Below are 14,250 nucleotides of genomic sequence, written 5' to 3' on the forward strand. Positions count from 1 at the left end.
TGGTGGTCCAGGGGTTGACTCCGCGCTCCCAATGCAGGGGGGCCTGGGTTCCGTCCCTGGTCGGGGAACTAGATCCCCTATGCACGCCGCAACTAAAACTCGGCTCGGCTAAATAAATATTGGGGAGAAGAAGGCCGGGCTCATGGACTCTGAGTAAAGCAACCAGGGGCTCTGTGGGAGGGAGAAGCCTGCGTGAGGTTGCCACCGGCCTTGGAATCATCAGCTCCGCACGGCGTAGGCGTGGGCGCTCGGACCTTCAGCGACGCTGCCCCGGGGCTTCCGGAGCCGCACACCTGAGAAGTGGCGGACACAGGAGAGGAACGCAGCTCTGCTGGCTGCCGCTGGAACCCAGGACTCCCTAGCAAGCCAGTTCTCAAGCTGGCACCCTCCTGACCTTTCGCTGCAGATGCGGAGGAGGAGCCCAGCGGGGGCTGCGGGGGAAGATGGCAGGCGGGCGAGGGCGCTGACCCCGCAGCGCAGGAGCCAGGTCCGCGCCCCCTCCCCCGACGCCTGCGCACCGAGGCCCCGTTCCCCGCTCAACCCCGCCCCCCTCGCCAGGGTTTTCAAATTTGAAACCTGCCGCTTTTCCCGCCCGAACTTGCGGACCAGCAGCGGGAGAGGGCGGGGCCACATGCGGCCAATCGCGCCTCAGAGGCCTCCCCGCCTCGCCCCCGCGGTGACGTCCGCGGGCCTCGGAGGCCGAGAGCCAATGGGCGAGGGTGCCCGCCGGCCCCGCCCCCGCGGCGCCCACGTGCAGCGGCGGGGTCAGGGACCACCGGTGCCCCGAGCACCGCTCAGGGTGCAGGCCTCTCGCCACCAGGGCCGGGCCAGAGACTGAGGCCCGGGAACGCCGAAGACCCGGCGCGGGGGTCGCGGAGCGCGGCGGCGAGACGCAGCACGCCCCCACGCCCCCAGCCCCGAAGTTTGCCCGAGGACCCGGCCTGCAGACTACGCCCGCGGCAGCCCGACGGGAGCCCTGGGGGCGGGCGGGCGCGCGGAGGGTGGGCTGAGGTTCCCGGGCGCGTCCCCGAGGGGCGGGGCCGAGCTGGGCTGTCCCGGGGCGGGGCGCTCCGGGGGCGGGCCGGCGCCTGTGTTTGTTGCACCGTGTCAGTTACATTGTAACAAAAGTGGTGCCGCCGCCGCTCCGGCCAGCACCCCAGGCCCGCCCTCCGCCAGCTGTCGCCGACATGGAACCCGTGGCCAGCAACATCCAGGTCTTGCTGCAGGCGGCGGAGTTCCTGGAGCGCCGCGAGAGAGGTGAGGAGGAACCCTTGGTGGGACTGCAGGCAGCGACCTCGCTGACACTGGCCTGGGCTGGACTTGGCGCCCAGCTTGAAGGATGCATGGCCTTAGGGCAGTAATCCTGGGGCACCCCCGCCCTCAGCTTAAGAGGGACCTGCGGGCAGTGGGGCTGGAGGAGTCAGGGAAATGGCCTTGTAGCCAAAACCCCGTCCCTGACCGTACTGTGCCAGGGGCCCCCCTGGGAGTAGCCCCAGTCTGATGCGGGCGGGGGCTGTCTCCGGCAGAGGCCGAGCATGGCTACGCGTCCCTGTGCCCACACCGAAGTCCGGGTCCAGTCCACAGGAGAAGGAAGCGATCTCCCCAAGCTCCTGGCGCGCTGGACAGTGGGCGGTGAGGAGGACCGGGGGCATCCGGGAGTGGGGGGGATGGGCGCCGTGCTTCATCGGGCCCCTCCACTGCCACTTCCTCCTTGTTGCTTGCATCTTCTGGGCCAGGTACTCTGCTCTGCAGGCATTCAGACCCCTCTTGCCGTTTCCCCACCCCCCAAACACACGTCGTTCAAGGACTATTTCTCGGGCACCCCTCATGTGTTTGGAACTTTGAATAGTTCTGGGTCCTGCTGCCACTCACACTCCTAATACTCCACGTATCAAACCACTCACTTTCCCCCACAGGCTTTCTCCTTTTCTCTCCTCCTGTCAACCCTTTGTACATGCTGTTACCCCCAATCTGAATGCCTCTCCCCCCACTACCCATTTGGGGTAACTTGTGTTTTGGGGTTTGGCCCAAATGTCACCTGTGTTCAGGAAGCCCTTCCTGATTACTGCTAGGGGGCCTCCTTTGGACCCCACAGTCACCGGGGCAGGCCTCTCGCAGCATTCCTTGCTGTCTCGGCCTCTGTCTCTGCCTAGGACTCAGGTGCCTGAGGCCGGCATCAGCTCCCCACAGTGGGCTGGTTTGGGGCACACATATGTAGTGAGTTTTGAGCCCCTGGGCACCCTGGAACTGAGGGTGTGGGCAGTGGCTGACGCCTGTCACCCCATGCTCCCTCACGTTGACAGGTCTGTGCACAACGAGCTGGAGAAGCGCAGGTGAGTCCCCACCCTGCCCTGACAGCACCAGGCCCCAGGAACCGCCTCCCTCTGGCCTTCCCTCCCCTGCTGTCCCTCATCTGGCCAGCAAGCCTGGGCTGGCACTGCCCTGTAGACCCCTTCCCCCATAGGAGGGCCCAGCTGAAGCGATGCCTGGAGCAGCTGAAGCAGCAGATGCCCCTGGGGGCTGACTGTGCCCGATATACCACACTGAGCCTTCTGCGCAGGGCCAGGATGCACATCCAGGTAAGAAGCTACCCTGGTGCCCCAGGGCCAGCTTGCCAGGATGTTTGGAGAGGAGTAGGAGGGAGGAACTGGGTGGAACTGCAGAGAGGTCTGAGGTGATAGCCCTACTGCATGGCACTGGACAGTTCTCTGTGCTTTTAGTTTCCAAATTTGTTAAGTAGGAAGAAAAGCAGAAAATTACTCAGAGGATTGTTCTGAGGCAAGTTCTTCCAATAAATGTTCACTTGTTATTACAGCAGTTATTACTTGGCTAGCAACGGTGAGACCCTGGGCGCGTTACAGAGCCGTAGCCTCTCTGGACTTCATTTCCTCCTCTGTGTGGGGGGCATTCTGCGATGGGCCATGTAGAGCGCTATTTCTCACTCTTCCTCTCCCCCATCCCTCAACTCCCCAATTCTGGGTGGTCTGTCCTGGCAGAGGCAGCTCCAGAGGCCAGGAGGGGGACAGCACCAACAGGATGCCAGTGAGCCATCCTCCCAGGCTGAGCTCAGCGCCCCCTGGTGGATGGGAGTGGCTTGTGCGGACTCAAGCACCAGGCAGCCCCACAGAGTGGGGGATTAGATGGGACTTGGAAACAATAGAGGCCTCTTCCTGCCTTCCTGGCCGCTTTGACAGAGGAAGAAATGGAGGCAGAGCCAGCTGATGAGAGGCAGATTCAGAATCGAGCCCTCGGTCTCCTGCCTTGCATGCTTTTCTTCAACAAGTGAGCACGTGCTCTGCCAGGCCCTGTTGTGGGCACAGGGGGCTGTGGCAGAGACAGCTGGAGGTGCTGTGCAGCAAAGAGATGGTGGTGTGGGAACTGTCAGCACTGCCCTATAGGTGTCTGCACTCTTCTTGTTGTGGCTGAACACCACCCTGGCCAGAGAGCGGGCTCCCGTTTCTCACATGGAGTTGCCGACTGAGTTCTCGGAGGGATGATGTGTGCCCTTGGGTGCTGGCTGGCCCATGGACAGGACTCAGGGCTTGCTCATTCCTTGAAGCCCCGTCACCCCTCTCCTGGACTCCCTACTTCCTGTTTTGCCTCCACCTGGCTGTCCTCCCCAACTTGCCCTAGAAAGTTCTTTGCAGCACATAGATCTGTCCATGTCTGTCTCCTGCTGAAAACCTCCCATGGCTCCTGACAGGAGTTTCAGTTCCTTACTTCCTGTGAAACTCAAGGCCCTTCACACACGGGCCTTGCCACTGGCCTCATCTTTCCCCATCCCCCACCCAAACAGCTGAACTCTCCTCACTCTTCCCATTTTCCCTCTGCCTGGATCCCTCCTCCTCCCTCTTCACCTGGGCAGCTTTCATTCATTCATCTACACCCAGTCCAAATGCCCCCTCACCCAGTCATCCCCTTCTTGCTGACGGCAAGCTTCTGTCCTCGAGGGCCCTGATGGGAGAAGCCGTGGCCCTCCAGGCCCCGGAACTCAGGGCTGTCAGAGCTTGCGTTGCGGGAGGGGACTAATATTGAAGCCCCAGGGGTGGGTCTTGAGAAGGAGTTACAAGCTGGTAGCCTTTGTTTGGTCTGTAGTTTTCTAAAAACTTAAATTAGTTGCCAGCACTTAAAAGGACATTTGACATGAACAAATCTGATTTCACTGCTTCCCTTTAAAAAACTGGGAGATCTGGCAACACTGAGCCTGTTTCCACGTGGCAGTAAGTGGCCTGGGCCACCTCCTCAAGCCTGCGTATGCACCCGCTGGTGTGCCCCAGTTCCCCCAGTCCCCGTTGCCTGACACCAGCACATGCCACCGCTTCACATCACTTGACTAGGCTCCAAGGGCCTTTGGGATTGTGGCGCCCTCCCTCGCCCACCAACCCGGACAGAACTCCCAGGCCACTCACATGGGACGGAAGGGCAGGAGGGCCTGGCTTCCTGCAGGATGTGGGAGCAACCCTCGGGGGCTCAGATCTAGTAAGCCCCTGTCTGGAGCAGTCAGTCACCACGTGGCCACGGTCTGCCACGGATTGGTGTTGGGGTGAGGCCCGCAACCCCAGGGAGCTGACCCCAGCCCCTTGCTCCGTCGGATCTGCAGAAGCTGGAGGAGCAGGAGCAGCGGGCGCGGCGGCTCAAGGAGAAGCTGCGCAGCAAGCAGCAGAGCCTGCGGCAGCAGCTGGAGCAGCTCCGGGGGCTGGCCGGGGCCGGTGAGCGCGAGCGGCTGCGGGCAGACAGCCTGGACTCCTCGGGCCTCTCCTCCGAGCGCTCTGACTCAGACCAAGGTGAGTGCCCTGAGCAGAGGGGCTGAGTGGGCCGAGTGGTCCAGGTCCCCTGACTAGGCCCTTCCCTGTGCAGAGGAGCTGGAGGTGGACGTGGAGAGCCTGGTGTTCGGGGGCGAGGCTGAGCTGCTGCGGGGCTTCAGCGCAGGCCAGGAGCACAGCTACTCACACAGTGGTGGTGTCTGGCTATGACCCTCGCCGCCCAGAGTGGTCTCTGCCCTCAGCCCACCCTCCACTCTGCCGGGCTGGAGCCCTCGCCAAGCCCCAGGGCTGCTCAGAGTCACTGCTGGAATGGACTGAACGGACCTTGTGTGGGAACAGGAGCTCCCCATACCCTGCTGCCGGCTGCTGGCAGTCCCCCCTAGGAGAGGGGTGCTGGGCCCTGTGAGCCCTGCAGGGCAGGCAACCTGGGCCTGGGCAACCCTTCCAGACACTTGTGTAGCACTTGGCTCTGCTGTCCATGGGGCAGGAAGCCTCTTGGGTCCTCATGTTCCTTCCTAAACAAGGGCTTCTGGCCTCTGCCCCACACGTACTATACAGTATTTTCATTAAAAGCCTCTTTCTTAACTTCCTGTCCATGGTCTTGCCTGATGAAAATGGGGGAACTCCCAGCCACAGACAAACTGGAAAAGAGGAAATGAGATCCGTAGCCACCACAAACACTGCTGACCACATCAGGCAGTGCCACTTTACCCCTCACGGCTCAGAGGCCTCGACTGAGGCGGGGTCACAGGACCTGCCTGAGGTCCAAAGCCAGGAAACAGTGGAGTCAAGATTCGAACCAAAGCTTTCTGACTCCAGAGCTGGGGCCGACTGAATTCAACAAGTATTTATTGAGTGCCTGTTATGTGCAAGATTCTGTTTCAGGTACTTGGGACACATCAGAGAATAAAACAAAGGTCCCTGCCCTCATGGAGCTTACAGTCTAGCATTTATGACCACTTCACCTGGACCACATGACCCTGGGCAAGTCACTGCGCCTCTGTCCTCAGCCACCTGATGCAGGAATAAGCAGGCCCAGCTCAGACATGGCTAATGGCCTGGTGTGCTGGAGATGCCAAACAGGACACCCACCTCCCAGCCCACAACTCAGACAGTAGATGGGGCTGGAAGCTGACTTTTAATAAAGTACAGGAGGACAGGGCGCAGGGACTGGAGCCAGTGGCCTGCTGGGCTGGCTACACAAACTGCTGCTGCTGCTGCTGCTTCTTGGTGGCTGCCTTGCTAGCAAGGTCCTTGGCCTTTTCTGTAGCTGCCAGTGCCGTCTCCTTGGCCTTCTCCTTGGCTTCCTTGGCTGTTTCAACAAGGGTTTTGGGAGGAGCCTCACCTGGAGCAAAGAGTGGGGGCTAGTTTCAGAGAATGCCAAGAAGACCCACCTAAATCACCTCCCAGGATATTCATCTCCTGTGGGCCAGGCCCCGAAGGAAATACCCAGGGTACAGATGAGCTGCGGGCAGGCTCAGAGTAGGGTGGTGACAGCCCCAGGCTCCAGTCCAGCTGGGGCAGTTAGGACTTGACTCAGCCTCTGCCTGTGTGCAGAGCCCTCACCTTGCAGCTTGGCCAAGATGTATTCAAAACCCTTCATAGTCTTGGTCACATTGCTTTTGAACCGAGCGAGACCAAATTCCTGGCAAAAGATGAGAAGGGGAAGGAAGGATTCTTAGCTGACCACTGAACCCCAGCCTGAACTCTATGCTAAATAAATACCCTGGGCCCCAGAGCCCCAGTACCCCCACATCGCTGCTCACCTGGACAGCTCTGGAGACACCAAATAAGCTAGAGGAGACCCAGGCTTCCCGGCGGATTTCGGTCCAGCCGCTGTTATCAGAGTTCACACTGTAAACACATCGTTCCTCCACCACCTGTGCAGGCAGTCAAGCCAACCAATCGTATGGGAGTCCTTCACTTTGCCAACTAGCACATAAACTTGATTCCCTGCCTCTTTTCACGAGGGAAAGCAATAAAACAAAAACCCATCCTTTTCTCTTACTGCATTCCCAAGCTGCACTTGGGGAAGAGAGTAAGAAGATGAAAAAAAGTCATTTTGCTCTCTAAAAGCCTCTCTTCTGACCCTTCAAACTAAAAGGCACATGAACTCTTGAGATCAGCAGAGGGCCTTCCGGCCCCATCCTGGATATTTTGTACCTTTACATCTAGACATGTGGTGTTTTCAACCTGCCTTCTACCCGCTTTGGCCCCTGAGCTCCTGGCAATCAAAAAAAAAAAGGAAATCTGGCAATCACCACAGCTCTCATTATCAAAGAGGAGAAGAGGAGAAACTGGACATGTACTTCCAAGAGAAACACTTAAGACACCTGTCACAGCTGGATTGAAAGACATTTCTTAAAGCTGGATGGTACCTTGGTAATTTACAAAACACAGCAGTAGTGCCTCAGATAACTCTGGGGCAGAGCGTTAAGGTGCCTACACACTCTGTGACACTTCCCCTCTCTAAACTTCACTTTCCTCTTTGCACAACAGAGAGTAATACCCACCTCCCTGTGTTATTGTGAAGATTAACTGAAAGAGTTCTCTGAAAGCTTTCAGGGTACTCATAGGTGACAAGATACTGTAGAATGTTCCTTAAACTAAACCATGGGTTTTCAAGCCTTTTTTATTTAAAAAAATTTTTTTTTAAAGCAAGAGATCAAAAGTATGTGGAACCCTTTCCCCTTGAACTCTCAGGCAGATATCCATTACATATGACAGATAAGACTCTAGTCAAAGTGGGGCAAGGGGCCCAGGTCCTCTCGCCTCTGAGGTACATCCAAGGTACCCTTATGGCTTGACAGATTCCTGTTTGAAAACTACTGCCTCCTTCCCTCAGCATCATGCCTGTGGCCCAACCTACACACGTGCCAGGCACAGTGTGAGTGCTCTGCATTTAGTACATACAACTCTGTAAAACAGGCACCCCTCCTCCACTGTATGAATGAGTCAAAAGACGGGTCCAGAAAAGGTGACCAGCAGAACAGACCAAATGAGTCTGTACTCCAGAGCCATTACTCCTCAGACCTGCTTGGATCATAGAAGCTCCCTCATGGCTTCTTAGAGACATGTACCTGTAGCTCTCTAGTTATGGGGGGGGGGCAAGGGAGAGGAGTCTCACCATCAGCCGGGCGTGGTTGATGTTCCAGGTGAAGGTGGTCATGGTCTGGTTCTGTGGGTCCACAATAGAATCCTCCAGGATGTACACTGAGTGAGCAACATTGGCAGGAAACAGTCGCTCAGCCCAGCGGGGCATCCTGTTCGTCTTGGTCAGGAGTCGCCGGGACAGGAGCTTCTGGTCAGGGGTCACCTCCCGGTGCACTATGTCTTCCGTCAAGACATGTTTGCTGCAGGTATCAGGGTGAAGGTGACCCTCAGGAGCCGGGTCCTGAGAGACTGCCTGTTGGGGTTCCCATCTGGAACCTCCAGGCCTAGAACGGCCATGCCTTTCCCCAAACTTGCAGAGTGATCTGTGTTGTGGCTCGGACCTGAACTAGAGTCCCCTGAGCCTAACCTAGGGCAAATTCCAACTCCCGCCTCCTCGCTGACCTGGATTCCTGGGCCTTCCAGCAGGGCCGGACCTCATGATTTATTGCACCACTGGAGAGCGTCACGGGCAGAGTAGACCAGCGCCCGGATTTCCAACCCCAAGATCCCTCCCTAACTACTGCGCCGCCGCCTCTTCCTGTCTCACCACCCTGAGATGAGAGAACCTTAGACTAGGGCCTCAAGGAAGCCACTGACCAGGCCCAGCCTCCTGCCAGTGCTAGCCTGGCCACTTCCCCGACAGGGTCCTCTTGCCCTAAACACGGCCACGGCTCCGGCGATCCCCCCACTGGAAGTCGAGTCTTTCCCGGCCCCCACTCTCCGATCTCCAAACGGCGAGGTGGGAGGGTTGCTCTTTCCAGGGCCACGTACCTATAGGGATTCGGGTACCGCTGCCAGAAGGCAGCGAACACTTGGTCCCAGGAACTCCGGAGCACGCTCTGGCCCAGAAAATACTTCACCATTTCCCGGCCGGGGCGGGCTCAGCGCCCGCGCAGCATCAGGGTTGCGGAGCCCGGGGGGCACGCGGAGGCCGGGCTGTAGCTCGACGCTCGGCCGCCAGGCTAGCAGCTCAGTCACTCCAGCGCCGTACCCAACCCGCCGCCGCCGCCGCCGCCGCCGCCATGAGGAGTCGACAGGCCGCTCGCCACTTCCGGCGCAGCCGCGCAGTGCCCCCCTCTTCCGGCGCCTGCCCACGTGACGCGGAGGCCCCGCCCCTTCCCCCTCTACCTCCTCCCCCCGCGGGAGTTGCGGCGCTGCGGGCTGGGTCCAGGCTGGAGGGGTCCCCGGGGTCGGTGGGGAATCCGTGCCGGAGCGGCCCCTGAATCGGGCGGGCGAGCGAGTGGCGGAGCGAGCGAGGGAGCGGGCCGGGCGGCGGCGTGCGGCGCCGTTGAGGGCGCTGCCCCGCACGCTCCCAGGCCGCCCCGGGTCCTCGGCTCTTCGAAGGAGGATCTGCACCCGGGGCCGAAGCGCCGGGGCGGACGGAGGCGTTGCTGTCTCTCAGCCTCATCGCCGCGTCCGGAGACTTAGGTCGGCGCCTGGGATCGGGGACTGAGGCTAGGGCGCTGCCTGCCGGAGCGGAGATCCAGATTTGCCTCCCACCCCCGCTCAGGACGCTGACGCGGTGAGGCGGCCCCGGGAGCATGAGCGGGCAGCGCGTGGACGTCAAGGTGGTGATGCTGGGCAAGGAGTACGTGGGCAAGACGAGCCTGGTGGAGCGATACGTGCACGACCGCTTCCTGGTGGGGCCCTATCAGAACGTGAGTGCGCCCGGCGGGGCCCAGCACAGGTGGCAGGGGGCTAGCCCGCACCCAAGGCCTTGATCGCTTCCTCTTGGTTGCAGACCATCGGGGCCGCCTTCGTGGCCAAGGTGATGTCCGTCGGAGACCGGACGGTGACTTTGGGTATTTGGGTAAGTTCTCTGGGGAAGTAGTCCTGCGAGAACCCATTCTTGAGGAGGCGTAGGTCGTGCCTACTACTGGCTGACTTGTGGCCTCATAGAGGCCATTTCTATTCTCTAGACCCCAATTTAAAAACGGGGGTCTGGAGGACGTTGTGTGAGTTTGCAGTCTTGGGGAGTAGCTCAGCAACCCAGGCCAGGGCTGAGACTCCCCTGCCTTTCAGGACACAGCAGGATCTGAGCGCTATGAGGCCATGAGCCGAATCTACTATCGGGGCGCCAAGGCTGCCATTGTCTGCTATGGTAGGGAGAGTTTGGGCCTGTTTGTCAGACAAGAAGGGGAGGGTGCCAGGCTGGCCTTACAGAACACTCCCTGACCCTTGGTTGTGTTTCCTGCGTGTCCCACACCAAGACCTGACGGACAGCAGCAGCTTTGAACGAGCAAAGTTCTGGGTGAAGGAACTGCGCAACCTAGAGGAGGTAGGTAGGCCTGACCTCACCAGAAGACAAGGCAGGGGCTGGGGATCTGGTGGTCCAAGCTGGGTGACTCTGACCTTGTCTTCTGCTCCAGGGCTGTCAGATCTACTTGTGTGGCACCAAGAGTGACCTGCTGGAGGAAGACAGGCGGCGTCGACGTGTGGACTTCCACGACGTCCAGGACTATGCAGACAGTAGCTACTCCTTAGCTCCTTGGGGGTGGGGGAGGGAAGTGACTGCTTGGGTGGGTCACAGAAAATAGGGGCTGCGCTGGCTGCCATGGCAAGATCCCTCATGGGAAGACTTTCTCTGGCCTCCCTGAATCTGTGGGGCCCAGAAGATTCCCTGTACTGCTAGCCTTCCCCTTTGTCTGTGTCCACCTAATTCTCAGGTATGAGGCTTTAGTCACTTCTCTTTACAGATATCAAAGCTCAGCTCTTTGAAACATCCAGCAAGACAGGCCAGAGTGTGGGTGAGTTTTGTCCTGGGCCTCACAGCAGAACATGCAGGGGCAACAAAGGAGGCAGGGAAAAGCTTAGAGGGCTGGTTATTGGGTGATCCCAAGGCTACTGGCATTTGGTCCTCACTGATCGCCCTTTTTCCTGTCAGACGAGCTCTTCCAGAAAGTGGCAGAGGATTACGTCAGTGTGGCCGCCTTCCAGGTGATGACAGGTGTGTCCTTCCCTAGCTCCTGTGGAGACTTCCTCTAGGTCCACAGCACCTGGCCCCCTTCAGGAGTCACCTGATCCCCGAACAGAATGATGCTGAGCTGCCACCTCTCTCTTTGACAGAGGACAAGGGCGTGGACCTGGGCCAGAAGGCAAACCCGTACTTCTACAGCTGTTGTCACCACTGAGTCACCACTCACCTGGCCTGGGGGAATTGAAGGAATTCCCCCAGAGAGGCTGGACCTAGCTCTTGTCTGGGCTTGGGTGATCACACGTCTGCGCTACCCTGGGTCCCCATGGCAGCAGAGGTGGCACCTGCCTGTGCTGGCCCATGGAACAGACGCAGCACTTGGGCTGACTGATGGGCACAAGGAGGGTAAGGGCTGATTCGCACCCCAGGCTGGCTTCTGCACTGGACAGCACTTGTGTCTACAAATTATTTAAGTGGCTTCTGATTTGTAAATAAAATCAATGCACTGTGAATCACACTCAACCCCTTTCCCTGCTGTGTGGATGGGGTGTCAAGACACCTAGTACTTTGTGGGGCCACCTGGCTTGCCTCACTTCCTATATCAAGGCTCCTCCCAGCTCTTATTTTCCTTAGGAAACCAAGTGGCTTCACCCCAGGGTTGCAGCTGGCTTGGGTGAATAGGAAAGAAGCAAAAGGGCCCTTTCCTATTCTTCAGTGAGGGGAAAGATAGGGCGAGAAGCTGGGGCTGGGGCAGTGCAAAGCTCACAATTCCTTCTTGGTGCTAAGAAGAGCAAGGAAGGCACTGAAGTGGTATCCAGAGATCAAAGGGTCAAGCGCTTCTGCCTCAGGCTGGCTGGCTCTACTGCATCTCCGCCATGTCTAGGTCCATGAGTCATGCCTGTGGCTCAGATCCTAAGCTTCCCAGCAACATCCCTGTAATGTGGCTTAACAGTACAAAAATCATAGGTTCCACAAGACTTAGTAAAGGTCTTATGGATCCAGACTGGGATCCAACTCAGCTACCCAGAAAAGGGACTTAAACTTGGTCTGTGTTTCTCATCTGTAAAATGAGGTGACCATCACCCAGCTCAGGACCGTGAAGCTCATGAGTGAAAACTGTAGGACTAGATGCTTGTCTTCCCATACTCTTCCCTGGGGTAGGAGGTTCAAGACCAAGTCAGAAGGGGAAGCAGATTCCCAGGGTTCCCTGAAAGTATATTTTTGGGCCTTGGACATCCAGGTATTTCTGAAGAATCAGATGTTACTGTAGACAAGACCTACTCTTCAACCAAAAGGAAGCATGTGACAGCCTTTTCTGGTATGGGATGCTAGGCCCCTTTGCCTCACTTTCCCATTTTAGCCTTAGGCCAGGTCCTCTGCAGTGCCTAGCACCTGCCTCTAAACTAAAAACTTGGCCGAGATGGCTAGACTCAGAAAGTGTTTTGGTTCCACTTCCTTTTTATAAACCAATTCCTCAAAATACCCTTTTTTTGTGGGTGATGGAGGCTTCCTGTGTAGGGACTGAAACTGATACCAGCCACTCCCAAAAGAAGCAGAAAGACATTCCAACAGCTGTGGCTACTGGGAGGAAACCCACACCACTCCCACAAGGTGCTTGGAGGAAGGGCTCAGCTCCGTGTCCCCACCTGGGAACTACCTCAGGGGCTGGCTTCTGCTCTCACCCCAAACCCATCCTCCCTCCAGTTAGGCTACATCTCCCCACGGACAACAAAACAAAACACAGGGCAAGGGCCATAAGAGTAAAGTTAAACTTTACTTTACAGTAATTTTTTTTCTATATACAAAGAATTACAGTACATGTTTATGGGGACTCCTAGCACAGGGCTCCCCTCTTTTTCACTAAGAATTTCACTTACCGCTGACAATCTATAGGGGTGAAGGGGGGGCAAAAAAAAGTGATGGACCTCAGCTGACACCCCCTCTGCCCCTTTCTTAAAAATATAAAGATAGATCTCTATTGTCAGCTTTTTTTTTTGCCAAGACTTAGCTGCTCTTCCATGAGCGCCTGTGTGCTGCACTCGCCCATCTTCAACACTCTCACCTATATGCACACACAGGCAGCACCCACCTCAGACCTGGAGACCGCCTGTTCTCTGCCCCTACCCTGGAAGTCTGAAGCACCAGAACCACTCATTTCTGCTCCTACTCCCTGGGCTCACCTGTCTGCAAGGCTTTGCTCGATTTCCAGGGTGTTACACCTGAAGCCCCTCAACAGCCTGATGTTTTGAGAATCATGGGAAAGTAGCTTTAGAAAAGGGACCACATGAGTTTAACATGTGCTGTTTTTGCTTATGTTGATAGGAAACATTTCTCCCCAGACTGTGGATTTCTAATTAAAATAAACTCTTTCCACTTCCTTAAGAAATATTACCCTTAATCTTCATAAGCAATAGAGGTGCTCCCATGAAAGTGGAAGAGGTAGAGAGGGGCAGAAGGTAGCCAAGGGAGACCCCACACTTGGAGCTCTCTACCAACCTGTTCAGGCAGTGTGGACGGTGACACCAGCCCTGAGAAACTCAATGGCCACCCTCACCTGGAAACAGCATCTCTTCCACCTCTGGACTGTGCTGGACTACTCCAGGGTCAGGTACAAGATTCACCAAGGCTCTACCTTCCCCTCCTCTAATAAAGCCTTAAGGAAACTACATAAGATCTCTTCCTCCCAAACAGGAATCTGGGTTTCTCAAGTCACCAGTCCCTCAACCCTTGGCAGTGCTTATTTATATCAGGAAATTAGCACCATCATTACATTTTTTGTGTGTGTACAAAGCAATTACCTATTCTTTTTTCAACTTATACTACAGCAACCTCTGGCCCTGCTGCACTAGCCCTAGGAAGCTCAGTTGAGAGCTAACTGTCCACAGTCAACGAAAGTCTCATGCAGCAGCTATCCAGCTCTAAGTGATCTGGAATGTCTAACACATGGAACAGCGCAAACAGTATTCAGTAGGAAAAGGGCCTTGTGGCAGCTCCTTTCCTGCCGTGATCTCAGAGAGGTGAGGACACTGGGCTACTCTGACCTCCCGGCTGACAGACCCCAAGAGGATGACAGCATCCCCCAAAAAAGCCTTAGGAGAAAACCCGCTTTTATAGGAGCTGATGGAAAAAAGATCCATCCACGATTAGTGCTCTCCTGATTCTTCTCCACAGGGGAAGCTGCCAGGGCCAGACTTCCTTCCTGCCATTCTGTTCTCACGAGGCAAACTGGGGGTCCAACTCCAGTGAGTAGATGCTGCCCAGCCTGGAAAAGGATCGCTGATGCACTTCATGCCCTGACTGTAGTGTGGGGTGGAGGATGTAAAGAATAAAATAATTATTTTCATCAATGCTAAAGATGTAGACTTGGTAGTTGTTCAGAAGAGAATCAACACAGTGATTTAAATCACTTCAAACTCAGTA

General features: G+C 56.9%; 3 protein-coding genes across 5 annotated transcripts; 2 read left to right on the forward strand and 1 right to left on the reverse strand.

The window, feature by feature from the left end:
• Positions 1–1,088: 1,088 nt before the first annotated feature.
• MXD3 (MAX dimerization protein 3) lies at positions 1,089–5,353 on the forward strand. The gene is made up of 6 exons (XM_057728265.1): positions 1,089–1,257; positions 1,527–1,632; positions 2,304–2,333; positions 2,465–2,579; positions 4,601–4,784; positions 4,858–5,353. Exons 1-6 carry the CDS (start codon positions 1,188–1,190, stop codon positions 4,971–4,973), a joined length of 621 nt encoding a protein of 206 aa, XP_057584248.1. The 5' UTR covers positions 1,089–1,187; the 3' UTR covers positions 4,974–5,353.
• Positions 5,354–5,585: 232 nt separating this feature from the next.
• PRELID1 (PRELI domain containing 1) lies at positions 5,586–8,986 on the reverse strand. Of its 2 annotated transcripts, XM_057728243.1 has the most exons (5): positions 8,688–8,984; positions 7,891–8,116; positions 6,530–6,643; positions 6,330–6,408; positions 5,586–6,108 (listed from the first exon to the last, which is right to left on the reverse strand). In XM_057728243.1, exons 1-5 carry the CDS (start codon positions 8,777–8,779, stop codon positions 5,960–5,962), a joined length of 660 nt encoding a protein of 219 aa, XP_057584226.1. In that variant the 5' UTR covers positions 8,780–8,984; the 3' UTR covers positions 5,586–5,959. The 2 variants fall into 2 exon arrangements, with proteins under 2 accessions (XP_057584226.1, XP_057584236.1); XM_057728253.1 differs by lacking the exon at positions 6,530–6,643 and having other exon boundaries at positions 8,688–8,986.
• Positions 8,987–9,019: 33 nt separating this feature from the next.
• Positions 9,020–11,347, forward strand: RAB24 (RAB24, member RAS oncogene family). 2 transcript variants are annotated; one of them, XM_057728285.1, is made up of 9 exons: positions 9,020–9,344; positions 9,427–9,574; positions 9,658–9,726; positions 9,939–10,017; positions 10,127–10,194; positions 10,286–10,385; positions 10,613–10,663; positions 10,801–10,863; positions 10,983–11,347. In XM_057728285.1, exons 2-9 carry the CDS (start codon positions 9,458–9,460, stop codon positions 11,045–11,047), a joined length of 612 nt encoding a protein of 203 aa, XP_057584268.1. In that variant the 5' UTR covers positions 9,020–9,344; positions 9,427–9,457; the 3' UTR covers positions 11,048–11,347. The 2 variants fall into 2 exon arrangements, with proteins under 2 accessions (XP_057584268.1, XP_057584259.1); XM_057728276.1 differs by having other exon boundaries at positions 9,020–9,574.
• Positions 11,348–14,250: the final 2,903 nt, after the last annotated feature.

The sequence above is a fragment of the Hippopotamus amphibius genome, chromosome 1 (assembly GCF_030028045.1).
Source record: "Hippopotamus amphibius kiboko isolate mHipAmp2 chromosome 1, mHipAmp2.hap2, whole genome shotgun sequence".
Classification (NCBI taxonomy): domain Eukaryota; kingdom Metazoa; phylum Chordata; class Mammalia; order Artiodactyla; family Hippopotamidae; genus Hippopotamus; species Hippopotamus amphibius.

Bases quoted from the DNA above. Each gene is read 5' to 3' on its own strand.
- PRELID1 (XM_057728243.1), bottom strand. From the start codon at position 8,779: ATGGTGAAGTATTTTCTGGGCCAGAGCGTGCTCCGGAGTTCCTGGGAC. The intron at 8,117-8,687 runs GTACGTGGCCCT...TGATACCTGCAG, and splicing joins CGGTACCCGAATCCCTATAG to CAAACATGTCTTGACGGAAG. The intron at 6,409-6,529 runs GTGAGCAGCGAT...ATCTTTTGCCAG, and splicing joins GTGTCTCCAGAGCTGTCCAG to GAATTTGGTCTCGCTCGGTT.
- RAB24 (XM_057728276.1), top strand. From the start codon at position 9,458: ATGAGCGGGCAGCGCGTGGACGTCAAGGTGGTGATGCTGGGCAAGGAG. The intron at 10,195-10,285 runs GTAGGTAGGCCT...CTTCTGCTCCAG, and splicing joins AACTGCGCAACCTAGAGGAG to GGCTGTCAGATCTACTTGTG. The intron at 10,664-10,800 runs GTGAGTTTTGTC...TTTTCCTGTCAG, and splicing joins CAAGACAGGCCAGAGTGTGG to ACGAGCTCTTCCAGAAAGTG.
- MXD3 (XM_057728265.1), top strand. From the start codon at position 1,188: ATGGAACCCGTGGCCAGCAACATCCAGGTCTTGCTGCAGGCGGCGGAG. The intron at 2,334-2,464 runs GTGAGTCCCCAC...CTTCCCCCATAG, and splicing joins AACGAGCTGGAGAAGCGCAG to GAGGGCCCAGCTGAAGCGAT. The intron at 4,785-4,857 runs GTGAGTGCCCTG...TTCCCTGTGCAG, and splicing joins GCGCTCTGACTCAGACCAAG to AGGAGCTGGAGGTGGACGTG.